Source organism: Ipomoea nil, unplaced genomic scaffold (assembly GCF_001879475.1).
Source record: "Ipomoea nil cultivar Tokyo-kokei standard unplaced genomic scaffold, Asagao_1.1 scaffold2480, whole genome shotgun sequence".
Taxonomy (NCBI): Eukaryota; Viridiplantae; Streptophyta; class Magnoliopsida; order Solanales; family Convolvulaceae; genus Ipomoea; species Ipomoea nil.
In genome coordinates, this window is record NW_017618908.1 from 4,096,700 (window position 1) to 4,114,316 (window position 17,617).

Genomic DNA, 17,617 nt, shown 5'->3' on the forward strand with positions numbered 1-17,617 from the left:
TCTCCTAAGTAGGAGGTCATGAGATCGAGCCTCATGTGAAGGCATGGTTGATTCTTTGTGCTTCATAAAAAAAAAAAAAAAAAAAATTGATCAGCATACCCAAGAAATTAACTAACTGGAAATTTTCGGAAATTGGAAAATAGAAAACTGAAAACATGTTTACTAGCACAGTTTTCGATTTTGAAAACTGAAAATAATTTATGAAAATTTCTAGAAAACTGGAACACACTGTTTCCGAAATGGAAAAACATAATAATCTATTTAGTTATATGTCACTATAACCACATTACTATGATTACATTCATTATCATCTTATTTTACTTATCTCTATCTTCTATCTTTTCTACTTACATTAATTATTTAAACATAATTTATTTGCTTACACATTAAAGTTAGACATTCTTTACATTATCAAAATTAAGAATTAAACACTATATAATGTTTTAGATTTTGATTGAACTCAATAAATTACTAGTTTGAATATTTTTAATTATGTTACATCATAATACAATTTCGGTCCAGATATCGGATATTGAAATCTCACATATATTAGAATTCAAAGTAGAAGTTGTATATTCATATACATGTCATTCAAATGAATATATCCATATATATATATATATATATATATATATATATATATATATATATATATATATATATATATATATATATATTTTTAAATATTAGCTCAAAAAATATTAATATTATATAAACTAAATTTTAAGTGAAAACTGAAAAATTAGAAAACAAAAAACAGAAAACAGAGAACAGTTTTCTGTTAGTAAACGGACCATTTAATTTTAGTTTCACATTGAAATTAGAAGCCTTAATACTGCTAGTGTCTCTAAGCTTTGTTTTTAGGACTTCAATTACTTGCTCATTCCGGTTTATTCTTCTTAGCAATTTATGAATAATCATCTTCGATCTTGAATGCATTGGATGGTCAAACTATCTCACAAATCCACAACCACCAACACCCCTCCCTTGTATACAAAATAAATAAATAAATAAAAATTCACTCTTACTCAAAAATGATGCTCAGATGACATGTAGTGACATCTCCTATGTAGGAGGTCATAAGATCGAGCCTCAGTGGAGGCGTTGTTGATTCTTTGTGCTTCATTAGGTTGAGAAAGTGTGTTTGAACAGATACTACAATGTAATAGACACAATCCCAATACCTTCTTCATGGGTTTTGATCTGTCAATGATGTCTGTACCTTCAACCTTTGACCACACAAACAATACGAGATTGATTTGTCCTCGCTATAGTAAACCCTCGAACGACAACAACTCTCCTCGTTGTTGGCATACATACCTTGCATAGCTTCAAAATCGTTGTTGGAGGCATGACTTCGATGCCAAGCGTTAAGCTTCAATTGGAATAGGATTAATCAGTCACGGAGTAAATAAGATAGGAAATGGGACTTCTCATGTGAAATTCCATCAATGCCCTCAAATTTAACATACTACTCACACATGATCGAACAGGGGATCAAAGTGATTAACATTTTCAAAGTTGAGGACTTAATTAGGAAAAAAAAATTATCAAGGACCAAAATGGTAATTTTCTATAGTCAATGGACCATTTTGGTAATTAACTCTTGCTATTACACAATAATCGAATGAATAATAAGGTAGCGAAAGTTAGCACGGACACGTCACCATAAGGCCAATCACGGACACGACACGTTAAGGTTAACGTGTTCAAATTTTTAACACGAACACGATTTGTTAACGGGTTGACATGATAGACATGTTTTGCTAACATGTTTCGGGTCATGTCGACACGACACGACACTGCACAAAATCCGTTTATACCCACTAAACCTATTAATATATTTTTTTAAAAAAAAACTAAAATCTAAAGTTAAGTTATATAAAAAAGAAATAAAACTTACGATTTAATTCATCAAACAAACTAAAAATACATTCAATATATAACATTCATAAAAGGCACAAGTGTCAAATAGGTCCATCTACTATTGCGAAGTGCTTAATTTCCACCATGAACTAAATTAAGTGTCAAATAGGTCCATCTACGAGTTAAATTTGTTCAATTGACTTTTTTTACGTGTTAATAACAAGTTACCTATTTAATTATTAAAATAAAAAATTAAAAAAAAAAAAAAGAATACAGCCACCGGCTGTCCGGTGCCGGTGGCTGTATTCTTTTTTTTTTTTAATAATAATTTTTAAATTATTTTGAAATTATTTTTTTAATAATTGAATTGGTAACTTGCAAAAAAAAAGTCAATTACCTGCAAAAAAAAAAAAAAAAAAAAGTTAGCCTTTAATTTAGTTCATAGTGGCAATTGAGCACTTGACAATAGTACATGGGCCTATTTGACACTTCTTCCTTCATAAAATGATACAATAACATCCAAAAATCATAATTAAAGAAGTCCATGCTAGTTTTTAGAATAAAATTGAACACAGTAAAAATTCAAATTTCATATTGTTGAACATCAATAATTGTTGTAGGATCTTGGCCTAATGTAGTAAATTCATCCTTAGTTATATTCATGATATCTTTTGTAATTTCATTCATGACAATTACTTTTAGCGAGTTATAAACAGATTTGTGTAACGGGTTAACACGATAATATTACCAGGTTAAACGGGTTTTTAATATGTTTAACGGGTTGACCCGTTAAGACACGAAACATAACGGGTCCTTAACGGGTCAACACGTTAACGCCCCGGGACACGTTAAGACTAAACACTAACCCATTATTTTCGTGTCGTGTTCATAATTGCCAGGTCTAGATAAATAATTGCTAGCTGATTGAGTTAGTGGATTTGACTAGTTGATATCATTAGCTGATGGTAGAAAGATACTTGGTAAATTAGCTGATAGTTGATTACATGCAAAAAGATTTTCTAAAAAACTGATTGTTTTAGTGTTTTGGAGCAATTGTTACAAAACGCTAATTAATCAAACATTCATATTGACTATTTAACCAAGTTAAATAGCTAATAGTGATCAAACAAGTCAAAATTGGTTAATAAGTTAAATATGTTACCAAACAAGGCCTAAATGAAAAGAATTTTTCTAGCACTTATAAGATAAGATTCAAACTTAACATTTTGCTTAAAAAGAACGTAAAGTAACTAAGGGCCCGTTTACTAACAGAAAACTGTTTTCTGTTTTCTATTCTCTGTTTTTTCAATTCTTTGTTTTCGAAAACTGAAATTGAAAACGTGTTTACCTGTACTTATTTTCAAAATTCATTCTCCATTTATTAAATTAAAAATGTACTACATAAATATATTTATAAGTTATATCGTGACAAATTAAAATGTCATTACAAAACATATTAATTGCAATAATTTAAAATAAGTTGTTTCATGACGAAATATGATTACAAAATATTGCAAATAAAATTGAGTACACATCAATGATTATAATTTACCCAGAGTGCATTTGCAATGTCCTCACGCAATTGTAACATGAGATAAGCCACCTGATCAAATCCAAGTTAGCAAAAATGTATTATTTATTTTAAAATTTTACAACTTTATTAAAAATGACTGGTAATTGAAAAGCAAAAAAATATGTTCATTTAGATGGCAGCTTTCGCAGCAATTGTAATAAACAAAATAGCAGCAATTTGTAATAAACAAAATAGCAGCAATTATATATATATATATATATATATATATATATATATATATATATATATATATATATATATATATATATATATATATATATATATATAAACGTTTTTCGTGACAAAATGTAATTACAAAATATTGATTAATTGCAATTATTTACAAATGTATACAACTGAGTAAGCTTATGCGTTTATCTTTAATTTTTTTTTTTCCTTAACAATTCATATATATCCATTATCCATTATCCATTATCCATTATCCATGATTCCATTCAAGGGAAATTGTTAGTTTATGTTGGAGTGGCAATGACACAATGCACAAAGACAGGTGGCATTTAAACCTCAAGCATTGTTGCAGTATTTGCCACGCGGTCTTCATTAATTAACACTAATAAAAGCCCACTATTTTTCATCAAATCCAGGATGGAGAAGACCACCTAGTAACTTATCTGCAGCTATGGAATACAAAAACACAGGAAATTAAAGGGATTAAAGGCACCCGAGGCCACCAGAGAAACTCCATTACTGACCCACCTATATTCTCTGCCTCACCGAGTATGGATGTCCGACTCCGAAGGCTGAGCCAGGGCGCATGATAAACTGGGGAGTATGAGGAGAATTTGAAGCTGTGAGATGGGAAGAAGAAAACGAGAGCGACGGGAGAAGATGAGAGCGACTGGAGAAGATCTAACGGAAAAAGAAGAAAATTGAAGAAAAAAGACGTGGCTAGGATTCGATGCTATACCACTTTACTGTTCACTCGTGTGTTTTCTAATTTGACAACACATTTTTAGCGTGTCTCAGATTTCTTCAAAAATGGAGAATAATTCTCAGTTTAGGAAATGGAAAAGAGCTTATGTAAACGCTCGGACTGTTTTCAATTTTTAATTTCCGGAAATTTTTGAAAATTCTCAGTTAGTAAACGCTACCTAAGTTTCTTTAACATGACAAATATCATACCTCTAGCTAATAATGTTTAAAAAAAATCTCAAATAGAATATAGAGAAAAATCTATCACTTGAACAAAATTTACAAGGTAATCGTTCAATTCATTCGTCACTATTTATCACGGGCAAAGATTGAGCTACATGCATGATGTACTCCTACCCATAATACTTCATCATGCATTGCATGCATACCTCAACACAATAAAGATGAAACAAGTACAGAAAGATAATCGTCATACATATATACCCAAAGAGAAAAAGAGGGATAATAACATTTGAATCAATTAAAAAAAGTTTGATCCCTTTTTTTATTTTGTTTTTGTTTTTTTTTTTTAAATTAACGATTCAAGTTTAAATCTTGTGCATAGAGTATAAAACGTAAGAGATTTTATTTAGGATAAACTTAAGGGTCAGACTATTAAATTAGTAATCAATGTTACAACTTCAATTCCACGAAACTTTGAGTACATATGTCCAGTCCAATGGACTGTTTGGCGCTGTTCTGGGCGGTGGGTCTCCGGCCTCACCGGTTGTGAAGAGGGTTCAAAGCGCTTGGGACTCTCCTCTTGGTCGGAGAGAAAACGTCCGACGAGTGGTTGTGCTGAGGATCTCTTTCAGCAGGTTGCGGCGTTTGTACCAAAGCTGGTGATGATGGCTTCTTTTCCGTGGCAGCAACCACGACCGCCGTGCTCTTCTGTGCAGAAATAATGGCCAACCAGGACACAACACTTAAAACCAGAAATTTTCTGTCATACATTTTCAAACCATTTTTCACAGCTTTCTGGATTCTCATTTTGAAACCAGAAGGGAAATTAAAGGGGGAGAATGTGAAATGGGTTTCTTAATTGACTGGGCTAGGGAGTAGGGGGTGTGAGGTAGAAGAATGGAAGGTAAGATGAAAAAGTATATATTATACTTTGTACTATACAATATTCACAATGAATTCCCATGTTACTCCTTCCCTCTATTATTATGTGTGCTTTTTTTTTTTTTTTTTTTTTTGACAAATTCATTGTACATTTCAACAATTCTCTTAGCTTCTTCCTCATCAACAAAATAGGTATTTCACACGATCTACAATGGAAAGTTTAAGCTTTATGATTAAACTGATTATTCAACTGACTTAATTGGAATGCAATTTAATGAACCTATTTAAAAAAAAATCAGCAAACAATCGTTGCCACTAGGAATGTAAATGAACCGAGCTGCTTGCAAGCGGCTCGGTCAAAATCAAACTCGAACCGAACTCGAGTGGCTCGTTTACTTATCGAGCTCGAGCCGAGCTCACATATTCTATGCTCGTGGCTCGACGAGCCTTATAATAATAATAATAATAATAATAATAATAATAATAATAATAATAATAATAATAATATAATAATAATAATAATAATAATAATAATAATAATAATAATAATAATAATAATAATAATAATAAAATAAATTTTACTCCCTTACCCCACTTCAGTACTCTCGCAGTCCCGTCCCCTTTCTCCCCAAGCTCTAACTCTGGAGTCTGGAAGACTGTCGACGACGACGACACGGAAACGAGATACGACAATATATACCTTTTTATTTTTAATTGAAATATGAATTTAAAATCAAACAGGTCAAATTTAAAGCCAAAATTAAACTTGAACTTGAGCTGAGCTGAGCTTTCCTTAACGAGCTCGAGCTCGAGCTCGAATCAACTTAGACTTGAGCTTGACTCGACTGTTTACACCCCTAATTGTGACGACTCTAATTACAATTTTACAAATTGCAAAATCCCTCTATAACCAAACCCAATGTGTCAAAAAACTTGCTGGAGGCGGGTCCTGGAGCTCAGGCCCGCCTAGATCAATGAGTTTCCTTTTGTGGAACTGTCGAGGAGTGGGCAATACTTCGACAGTTCATGTCCTTGTGGACTTAGTCCACTAACGAAAGCCCGTTCTGGTTTTCCTTATGGAGACCTTAGCTAATAGTAATAAACTACAAGACATTAAGAGGAAGTTGGGCTGGTATGGGTGCTTCACGGTTGATCCAGTGGACCGTGGAGGTGGGCTGGCCTTATTGTGGAAAGAAAATATCAACGTTTCAGTATTATCTTATTCCCAAAACCACATAGATTCCCAAATTTCTCTCGAAGGCAGTAACCTACAGTTGAGATTTACTGGTTTCTATGGAATGCCGGAAAGTACGCGCAGAGCTGACTCCTGGAATCTAATCACGGATCTTGCGGCGAGAAGTGCTCTACCTTGGCTCCTAATGGGCGACTTCAACGACTTGCTTAGCCAAGAGGAAAAACGCGGTAACCGTTCTCATCCTGAACATCTAATTAGGGGTTTCCGAAGTGCTATTGAGAGGAGTGGCCTGAATAACGTTCCGTTTAATGGCCACCAATTTACTTGGGAGAAAGGAAAGGGAACCCCTCACTGGGTACAAGAAAAGTTAGATAGAATACTGGCCTCGACTTCTTGGTTGGAAAGCTTTAAGAGAGCCAAGGCTTGGTCAGCGGTTGTTCCTGGCAGTGACCATCTTCCTTTAATACTCACGCCAATTCCTACGGCTAGAGTTGAAAGGAAGAAGAGATTTCGGTTTGAAAATATATGGATTAAGGAGGATTATTGTCGAGAAGTAGTGTGGAATGCTTGGGATTACACTAGAGGGGAAAATATTGCTACGCGGTTGGAGAAATGCAGTGTTATGCTCTGGGATTGGGATAGAGGACTCACAAGGGATTTCAAGAAAAAAATTGAGTATAGTCGAAGGAGGATGGAGCAGCTTAATGATAAATCAGACCCCAATAGTATCGAGGCCTTTGGAGAAGCTCAAAAATAGTATCTAAATACTCTAAATACCCAAGGTGAGTATTGGAGACAACGGGCCAAAGTGTCGTGGTACAAGCATGGGGATGCCAACACAAAGTTCTTCCATAATGTTGTGAAAGGAAGGATGAAATTGAACAGACTGGAGAAGCTGAAGGATGAAAGGGGAGTGTGGAGATCCAAAGGCCCAGAGTTGAACACATTAATCTGTGCTTACTTCCAGGATTTGTTCAAAAGCTCACCAGGGGATATGGAGGAGATTCTGGGGTGTATTGAAAGAAGAGTTACGGACACGCAGAATGCATTGCTTACTAGCCGAGTCTCTCATGAGGAGGTTAAATGTGCAGTGTTTAGTATGCATCAAGATAAATCCCCGGGGCCGGATGGATTAAATCCGGGATTTTACCAAGCTTTTTGGGATATCATAGGGACTGATTTGGTTCAATTCTGCAATTCGGTTTTCACGACAGGACAACTCCCGGATGGTATCAACTTCACCCACTTAGTTTTGATTCCCAAAAAGAAAGATCCTACTGTGATGGGAGATCTAAGACCGATTGCATTGTGCAATGTTCTTTATAAAATCGTCTCTAAAGTCATGGCAAACAGGCTAAAACCCCTCCTCAATAACCTTGTTTCCGAAAACCAGTGTGCGTTTGTACCTCGCAGGTTGATAAGTGATAACATAATGCTGGCTTTCGAATGTCAACACTTCTTGAAGAGGAAATCCCAGGGCAAAGATGGATATGCGGCCATTAAGTTGGACATCAGCAAGGCATACGATAGGGTGGAGTGGGACCTTGTCAAGGCACTGTTGGGCAGAATGGGTTTTGGAGATCACTGGATTAATCTCATTTATCACTCAATTTCTTCTGTTTCCTATTGTGTTTTACAGGAGAACGAAGAGATCGGACCTATTTATCCGGAGAGGGGTCTAAGGCAGGGAGACCCCCTCTCGCCTTACTTGTTCATTCTACTTGCAGAAGGACTGAGTGCAATGCTAAGGAAGATGGAGTCAAGAGGATCTATCCATGGTGTTTCCATAGCCAGGGGAGCGCCAACGATTACACACATCTTTTTTGCGGATGATAGCCTCATCTTCATCAAAGCCAATCAATTAGAGAGTGTGGCTTTGAAGAATACGTTGGAGACTTACGGCAGGGCTTCAGGGCAAATCATCAATTATAACAAATCTGCAGTGTCCTTTAGCACCAATGTGAGCAATTCCACGAGAGAGCAAGTCATGAACACACTCCAAATTCATAGAGAAGGAGCCGAGGGGAACTACCTGGGGTTGCCTGCTATCATTGGGAGAAACAAAAGGAGCATACTGCGTTTTATCAAAGATCGGATTATGGACAGAATGCAAAATTGGACGAACCGTTTTCTAACCAAAGCCGAGAGGGAGGTTCTTCTTAAAAATGTGATCCAGGCTATTCCTTTGCATGCTATGAGTTTGTTCCTACTGCCCAAGACTTTAATTACAGAGCTTGAAAGGTCCATGAATTCCTTTTGGTGGAAAGGTGATTGCATAAGCAGACGTGGAATTAATTGGAAAGAGTGGAGCTACCTGACCAAACCAAAATGTTATGGAGGACTTAATTTCAGGAAGTTAAGAGATTTCAACCTGGCAATGCTGTCAAAACAGACGTGGAGAATCATGCAGAACCCGGAGTCCTTGGTTGCTAAGGTCTACAAAGCAAAGTACTTTCCGGACTGCTCCATTCTATCAGCAAGAAAAGGAAGCAACCCTTCTTTCATCTGGAGTAGTTTGATCGAGACGCAGGAGATTATCAAGAACCGATGCAGGTGGAGGATTGGAGATGGCAGCTCGGTCAGAATTTGGGGGGATAAATGGCTTCCCAACCAAGAAAATGCAATGGTAATTACCCCACAGTTCCCTTTATTGCATGACGCCCCAGTATCGGCTCTCATTAGGGACGACTATTATGGTTGGGACGAAGAGGTGATCCGTGAGATCTTTGTGGAGAGAGACGTCAAGTTGATCCTGAGCATACCCCTACCATTGACGAAGAGACGTGACAAGTTAATCTGGAACAATAACAGCAATGGAGCTTTCTCTGTTAAGGAATGCTACTATAGAGATATTTCACTGCAATTGGATCCTGCTCAAAGACAGAATTGGACAGAAATGTGGAAACTCAACATCCCCCGGAAGATCAAATCTTTTGTGTGGCAACCCTGCTGCGGTTGCTTACCTACGGCGGATAGCTTGAGGAAGAAGTGTGTCCAGTGCCCTGCAGAGTGCCAGCTTTGTCAAAGAGAGGATGAAACCACATTGCACTTGTTAACAGATTGTGATTTCGCTAAAGCAGTTTGGAACCTGTCTGGGCTGTCGTTAACTTTGCATGGGGCGAGTACCTTTGCACAATGGCTAGACATACAAATGCAGATGTTAGATTCTGATAGTTGTAGCCTCCTGTTGATGATCTGCTGGAGAGTGTGGGCAGCTAGGAACGATAAAGTATGGAACGGAAAATCGGCGAACCCCGGGAGCTTGGTTGAAGGCACGAAGCGGTACCTAGCTGATTGGAGATTTATAGTGAGAGGATCTGATGGAGTTCCTACGTCAAGAACTAAGTCAAATCAAAAGTGGGAAATTCCTTGTCCAAGCTATCTCAAGCTGAACACAGATGCAGCGGTGGACACTCAAAGCAACAGAATTGGATACGGTTGGGTTCTTAGAAACGATATTGGACACTTTGTTGCAGCTGCGTGTATCCCCGGCAAAGGCCTATACACTCCAAGAGAGGTCGAGGCGATTGCTATTAGGGAAGCGCTCACATGGACGAAGAGCCAAGGTATAAGCAGCATCCAAATTGAATCAGATGCGCTTCAGGTTGTCCAAAGTATTAAGCAAAACAGTGATGATTCTTCTTTTGATCTTGTTATCCTTGATATTAAAGATATGCTACGATCACTCACAAACGTAGATATCTCCCATGTCAATCGTACTGCGAATAGAGTAGCCCATAGCCTAGCTAGGGAAGCTTGTTCTATGTCTGTACGTCAGGAGTGGCATACTACCCCTCCTTCTTTCATTGTCAACGATTTGTACTATGATTTGAATTAATGAAGTTTCTTTTCTTTCAAAAAAAAAAAACCAAACTATGAAATTGTAATTTCATAAAGTTTGGTATGAATTAAATTAGAATACCATCCGTACTTTTTTTTTGGGCAAAGACAATACGATCCTATCTAAAAATCCTTATTTGGGTCATCTAAGGCTACTTTAGTCATTTCATCTCCTCCCTCCAAATCTGTCGACGGCGATGAAGCTCCGTACCGATGCGATATTTATGTAGCGCTTCAATCCTCTTCTCTCTTCTAAAATCTCTGCGGTTTCTAGCTGCTCGCACACACCTTATCACCCATATACATTCGCCGTCGCCGGTGGCGATTCGCGAGGATGCTCTCTATAACGTCCGAGGACCTGAACTACCTCATTTTCCGCTACCTTCACGAATCCGGTAATTCTCCCCCGTTCTAATTTTAGCTACTTAGGGTTCAGTTTAAGAAACGGTATGCATTTCCATGTTGTGGAACGAAGAATAGCAGGTGAAAATGGGAAAAAAAGTTTGCCGCTTTAGCTAATTAGGGTTTCTTTTGAAAACATTCATTTCGTTGTTTTGAGTTTCTGGTTTGGTAATCCCTGTATCTTGCTCAAATTTAACTTGTTTCGGTAGTCTTCCGTGTCCAATAACTTGGTATTTTTGAACTTTGATTTTGTTTTCACTGGTAAAAAGAGTTGAATGTGTGAGGGAGTTTGTGTATATGTTTTAGTGGGTTTAACTTTGAGGAAGCTGGAATTTTTGCTTCTGGTTATGGAATCCAAAGATGTTCTGAGTATGATTTGAAGATGAATTGATGCAACGTTGTTAAGATATGGCCTCTAGCTAACCAGCCTGTATTTAAAAAATCAGATTGAGTTCTCAAATACTCCTGTATTTTCATACTGTATAATTGATGAAAAATTTATGGAGTTATAAAGAAGGATAATGTTTGAATTGGCTTGAAACAACCAAAATGGATTTTATGATGCATTTTTCTGACATAGAACTTGAATCACCTTTGATAGCAAATACCTAACATGAAAAATAAAAATGTGAAGTGATTACAGTTATTCCACAAAAGGGGTATCCTTAGGTGCCTCGCTCTGATGTACATTCTTAGATATTGTTGCAGTTGATTACCTATGTTGCTCTTTTTTTCTTGTTGTGAATTTACTTTTTGATTTTATATTTTAAAGCTTCCAAAGATGTATTAGTGAAGCAGTGAAGCTGATGCACTTTTCCTTTTTAATAGCAAACCCCCTGCCTACAAAAGTCCCATATCACAATCTATATTTTATTTTCACAATAAACATATCACAGACACATAGTTCAATAATAAAATATATTCTAATACTCTGAATGTATTTTAGATATAAAAAGTTCTTAGAATGTGGTGATTTGATAACCAGGTCTTGTTCTCACATGATGAACCAACTTTTATGTTGACCATCGATTTATGCACTTATGCGTCATGCTTTGCAATAGTTCGTTCAGAAGAAAACTGATTAGTTTTTCCTCCAAAAGTTCAGAGAAATCAACTTGTGTTTAGAATCTTCTGCTTTGAATTATTCTCACTCTATATTCCACTGCTTGGTTTGCTAATTTGTTCTCAAATAATCTCTTTTTCAGGTTTTACTCATACTGCTTTTGCCCTAGGATATGAGGCAGGGATACATAAAAGCACTATAGATGGAAATTTGGTTCCTCCTGGTGCTCTTGTTAAATTTGTGCAAAAAGGAATTCAGTACCTTGAATTGGAAGCAAATTTGAATAATGTATGCTTAACTTTTTCCTTGTTTGATTTTTTTTTTTTTTTTTCCGTCCCCATGGAAACTCTTTGAGTCTTTGATGACTGATAATGACTAAGTATCCAGGATGATGCAGACCTGGATGAAGATTTTCAGTTTCTACAACCTTTGGACCTGATTACCAAGGATGTAAATGAACTTCAAAGGATCATTAAAGAGAAAAAGGAAAATCTCCATAAGAGTAAATCCCGGGGAAAGGATAAAGGTAATAGTGAAAATGACCATCATGAACGAGAACCTGTGAGAGAAAGGGAGAAGGAAAAGAAGCAAAGGGATAAAGATCGAGAACGTGATAGAGAGAAGATGGAGAAGGAGAAGGATAAGGAGAAGGAGAAGGAGAAGGAGAAAGAGAAGGAGAAGGAGAAGGAGAAGGAAAAGGAGAAGGGCAAAGACAAAGAAAAACCTCACGAGGATCTTATGGTGGAAGCCAAACAAAGCAATGATAAAATTAGTATCAGACATGAAGAGAATGAAACTGCTGGAGGTAACATATGATTCTGTCTCTCTATGCACACACTTCATGCAAAATACCCTAGACTAAGCGCATTTATCATGTTTTTTTTCTTTTCATCTTGTTGATGCTATTATCTTTGATTTGATTTCCCTCACTTTATTTGTTGACATTCAAAATAGAGCCGGAACCCATGGATATTTGCACAAGCTTGACATCCTTATCCTGTGAAATCCCAAGTTCTGATATCTTGGTTTTAGAAGGGCACACATCTGAGGTTTAATTGCATACCATGATTCTTTTTTGGGAGATAATGTTTATGTAACCATAATCAAAATAATAAAGCTATTCTTGATTAATGTGGCAGGTATTTGCATGTGCTTGGAGTCCAACAGGTTCACTTCTTGCATCTGGGTGGGTATATGGCCTTGAATTTTCACTGCTTTTTCTCAGGAATAATAACCATTTATGCATTATTTTGTGGTTTAGATTTATTTTCCTATTTATGTCTAGCTAATCATATCACTTTTACTAATGGTCACTATTGTCTTGGGTGGGAGGCTAGTAAGGTCATTGATCAATTCCACCTCAATTGTATTTGTTTTGTTGGGTTTGGTTATCTTTCTGGGCTGAAAACTGTATTATGTTACTGTAATACTAGGCTCACTTGAAAGGGTGGTAATCCTTTTTTCATTTCATATTACAGGGTTGTTTTGTTTTTCCTTTATTGTTGATATGTATTACAGGGCAATTATAGTAGGACAATTATCTGATATCCCCCTAAGTTAGGTCAAATGTAAAAACACTCTTGGAGTTCGGGAACTTTCTAAACGCCCCATGTCTTTAGTAATTTAGGTGATGTATACTATTTCCATTTCATTTCTGAGATTTAAGATGGCTGTAATAAGAGTCTGCTGTACTTATCTCATTGGTTGGGACCAATAGCCCCATGTGTGAAATTTTCATTACCTTTATTCTTCTTTCAAGCTTAATATTACATATATTCCCTTCTTTTTAGGTCTGGAGATTCAACAGCTCGAATTTGGACAATTGGAGATGGGCCATGTAGTTCTAAAATGCAGACTGAACCAGTAAATGTTGTTTTATTGAAGCATTTCAAAGGTCGAACTAATGAGAAAAGCAAGGATGTTACAACACTTGATTGGAATGTGAGGCTAACATTCTTTGTTGTGCCTCTTGTCTTTTACCAATGCTTTTATATGATGGGTCAGCTTGGGTTGCATGTATTGTCAACAAGACTTCTGCATTTGTGAATTTTTTTGGCCTGTTCTCTATGCAGGGCGATGGTACGTTACTGGCTACTGGTTCTTATGATGGTCAGGCAAGAATATGGAACCGGGATGGTAAGCTGTCTACTTCAATGTTATTAATGTGGAAATAGTAGACTTTCTATGAAGAGAGTCATTATTAAGAAAATGCACTGAAAAAAGTAGTAGCAATTTCTTGACAAATCTCCACCTCTGCTTTTTACACTTTAGGTGTTGATTTAACTGCCTGTTTTTCATATTGCGTTATGAACTGAAGGAAAGAAGATTCTTGTCCCAATCACTATAGAAGCATCATGTGATGGCATACAATTTATCATATGTTGTATTTGTTATAGAATAGTTTTTCAGCTGTTGATATGATTCTAAATGTATTTCATGTTTCGCTGGAATAATTTCAATCAATAGGTAAAATTAATTGGATTTGATATTTGAGTTGCTTTTAATGCTTAACTGAGGGGAGTGAGGAAGGCGGGCTGGTGAATGGAAAACCTTTTCTTCTTTGATTAGACATTTGATTGATCCCCCTTTCCTCCCCATCTACTTTGTTCTCTGGTTGACAAAAGGGGGGTTCATTTAAGGACTGACTTAAAAAAGCATTTTGTTTTGTTTTGCTTTTTGTTGTTTGTTTGTTTTATTTTTGACAATTATGATCAGCTATGATGATACTGAAGCTGTCTCTTTGTCTAGGGGAGCTGATAAGTACATTGAATAAGCATAAAGGGCCAATCTTCTCTTTGAAATGGAACAAAAAAGGTGACTATCTTCTAAGTGGTAGTGTGGATAAAACTGCTATTGTGTGGGACATAAAGGCAGGCGAATGGAAGCAACAATTCGAATTTCACTCAGGTTGTTCAATGACATTTTCTGTGATTCTGTTTTACCTTTATCTTACTTTAAACAGGTTACCTTGTATTATATGAGGGCTTTGAAGCAGCTATAAAGTATAAACATAATTTCTACCACAGCCCCCACACTTGACGTTGATTGGCGAAACAATACCTCATTTGCAACCTGCTCCACTGACAACATGATATATGTCTGCAAAGTTGGGGATAACAGACCAGTGAAAACTTTCTCTGGGCATCAGGTTCATTTTGACAGTTACCTTCTCTCTCTCTCTTTTTTTTTTTTTTTAATCTCCCCCCACCCCACCACCACCCAAAAAAAAAAAAAAACTTCCGAATAAAAGAATGTCGAAGACAAGACCTTTATAATGAATATAATACAATGACTTCAAGAAATGCCTATATATAAATGACATTTGAACTGCTTGTACCAATTTTTTAAAATTCCTATATTACCATTGCCTAATAGGTATAATATAGGGCGTGTGTATATTTCTCTTGCTTAGTTCATGGACATCTAATTTTGATCTACATTCTCACTTTGAGCATCTTTGATATTTATCTTAGGGTGAGGTTAATGCTATCAAGTGGGATCCCTCAGGTTCCTTGTTGGCTTCATGTTCTGATGATTCCACAGCTAAGGTGGTTTTGCTATTTCCCCTTTCTGATTTATTCTATCCATACAGTAAAAGAATTGAAATTCCTGCATCCTACTAGCCACCATATATCAGGAATACTCTAGCAACTCAAATTTGTTATGGTGCAGATATGGAGCTTGAAGCAGGATACATGTGTGCAGGATTTGAGGGAACATGCTAAGGTGTGGCATGCACATGAGTTTCATTCACAGATTAACATCTCTTTCCTCTTTTTCACTCATACAATCATTAAAGTTTTGAAAATGAATTGCTATTTTTCAGGAGATATACACAATTAGATGGAGTCCGACAGGGCCAGGTACAAGCAACCCAAATCAGCAGTTGATGCTGGCAAGGTAATTGATTTAATTTAATGATACAATGTTATCTCTCTAAGAGAAGTAGAGAGGTAACTATTATCATTTTGTTGATACTAATTCCATCACAACAGTTGTAATAATGATCTATACCTTTTGTTTTGGAAGAGTACCCCTCTCCGTGATCTATAGAAGATCACTTAGCTTTCTAGTACTCTGATGCTACTATTCTAGTGTCCATAGAACCGTGAATACTTACATTTGTTATTTTCTTTGAATTACTTAGCGACTTCTTTTATCTTGAAAAATAATCGTCCAATGTTTTATACTGTTTAAACTCATGTGATTTCTTGTATAGTGCCTCCTTTGACTCAACCATTAAGCTATGGGATGTTGAAGTAGGGCGAGTTATCCACAGCTTGAATGGCCACAGGTATCAGATATATTTTTGGTTGCTTCAATTCTGTTAATGAAATGCTGGAGTGAAGTCCGACCTTTGAATGGGACTTGGGGAACGGAAAATGCTACATGTACTCCCATTTTGTACTCCTACACACAAAACCTTGATGTAGACACTTGTATTGGGACCCACACGAAAAAAATAACTTAATCAGAATCCGCCACATCAGGGAGTAAGATTAGGGAGTACATGTAGTAGAACTCCTTGGGGAACTGATCTTATGAAACATCCCTTTGACATCTTTGTACTTACTAACGCATTTCACTCTATTTGAAAACCAGGGATCCTGTTTATTCTGTTGCATTTAGCCCAGACGGTGAGTACTTAGCCAGTGGATCGTTAGACAAATGCCTGATCATATGGTCGGTGAAGGAAGCCAAGATTGTGAAGACCTACAGCGGGAATGGTGGGATTTTCGAAGTTTGTTGGGACAAGGAAGGCAAGAAGGTTGCTGCTTGTTTCTCAAACAACGTGGTTTGTGTCTTGGACTTCCGTATGTAGAAAATGTAGAACCTATACTAGGCATGGGATAGCGATTCGGGACGCTTGAACTTTGTCGAAATGTAGCTGCAGTGTTGCATATAGAATCTCGGTGTAGAAATTCGAGTGAGTGATTCAAAACATTGGTGATATTAGCTTTACTACAACTTAGGTGGATAGTTCTGCAACTGTAATCTTCACCTCCTTTGATTCGATTAGACTTTGTGTAGTTTGAACTATTGATTTAATGGTTTTTGTTATGGCAGCTAGGAGCCTGGGGGATGCACTAATGTTGTGCTCTGCAAATCCGGTTGGAGCAGTAAAATTGCATTTTTATCAATGGGATAAACTTTTAAGAAAATGTGTTAAATAGGTCACTAAATTTTTCCATAAAAAAAATGTAAAAATGTGCAATTGGACTATTTAAAAATTAAAAGTTATTTAAATAGTATTTTTTACAAGTTATAAGTTTTCATTAAATATAAGTTTTCTTAAAAATAAAAAGAAAAAACCATTTTTTAAAAAGAAAATTCGGAACAAGGTGGAGGCAACTGGCTATTTTGGATGAAGGGGGAGGCTGCCGTGGCTGTATCCACCTTCGTTATAGATGATGATGGCTGTATCCACCTTCGTATTTTTCCCTTCGCCTCATGCTGTCTCGCGATACCCTTTACAGCTTGATCCGGCAGTAGTCCCTTGACCAACTCCAGGTCCAATAGAAGCAAGTCCGGCATCGTATTTTTCCCTCCGTCTCAGGCTGTCTCGCGATACCTTCTATAGTTTGACCCGGTAACAGTCCCTTGACCAACTCCAAGTCCAATAAAAGTCCTACATCCAACGCAACAGCAATATCGGAAGCAGTAGAAATGAGTGGATTCA

General features: G+C 36.6%; 1 protein-coding gene across 2 annotated transcripts; it reads left to right on the top strand.

Moving 5' to 3' along the window:
• The first annotated feature begins 10,635 nt into the window (after window positions 1–10,635).
• On the top strand, window positions 10,636–17,004 carry LOC109153257 (F-box-like/WD repeat-containing protein TBL1X). Of its 2 annotated transcripts, XM_019301118.1 has the most exons (14): window positions 10,636–10,867; window positions 12,080–12,225; window positions 12,325–12,742; window positions 12,892–12,986; window positions 13,077–13,123; window positions 13,728–13,878; window positions 14,010–14,073; window positions 14,686–14,844; window positions 14,964–15,085; window positions 15,411–15,485; window positions 15,610–15,663; window positions 15,764–15,837; window positions 16,157–16,231; window positions 16,540–17,004. In XM_019301118.1, exons 1-14 carry the CDS (start codon window positions 10,807–10,809, stop codon window positions 16,757–16,759), a joined length of 1,761 nt encoding a protein of 586 aa, XP_019156663.1. In that variant the 5' UTR covers window positions 10,636–10,806; the 3' UTR covers window positions 16,760–17,004. The 2 variants fall into 2 exon arrangements, with proteins under 2 accessions (XP_019156663.1, XP_019156664.1); XM_019301119.1 differs by lacking the exon at window positions 10,636–10,867 and having other exon boundaries at window positions 12,145–12,225; window positions 12,335–12,742.
• The last annotated feature ends 613 nt before the right edge of the window (window positions 17,005–17,617 follow it).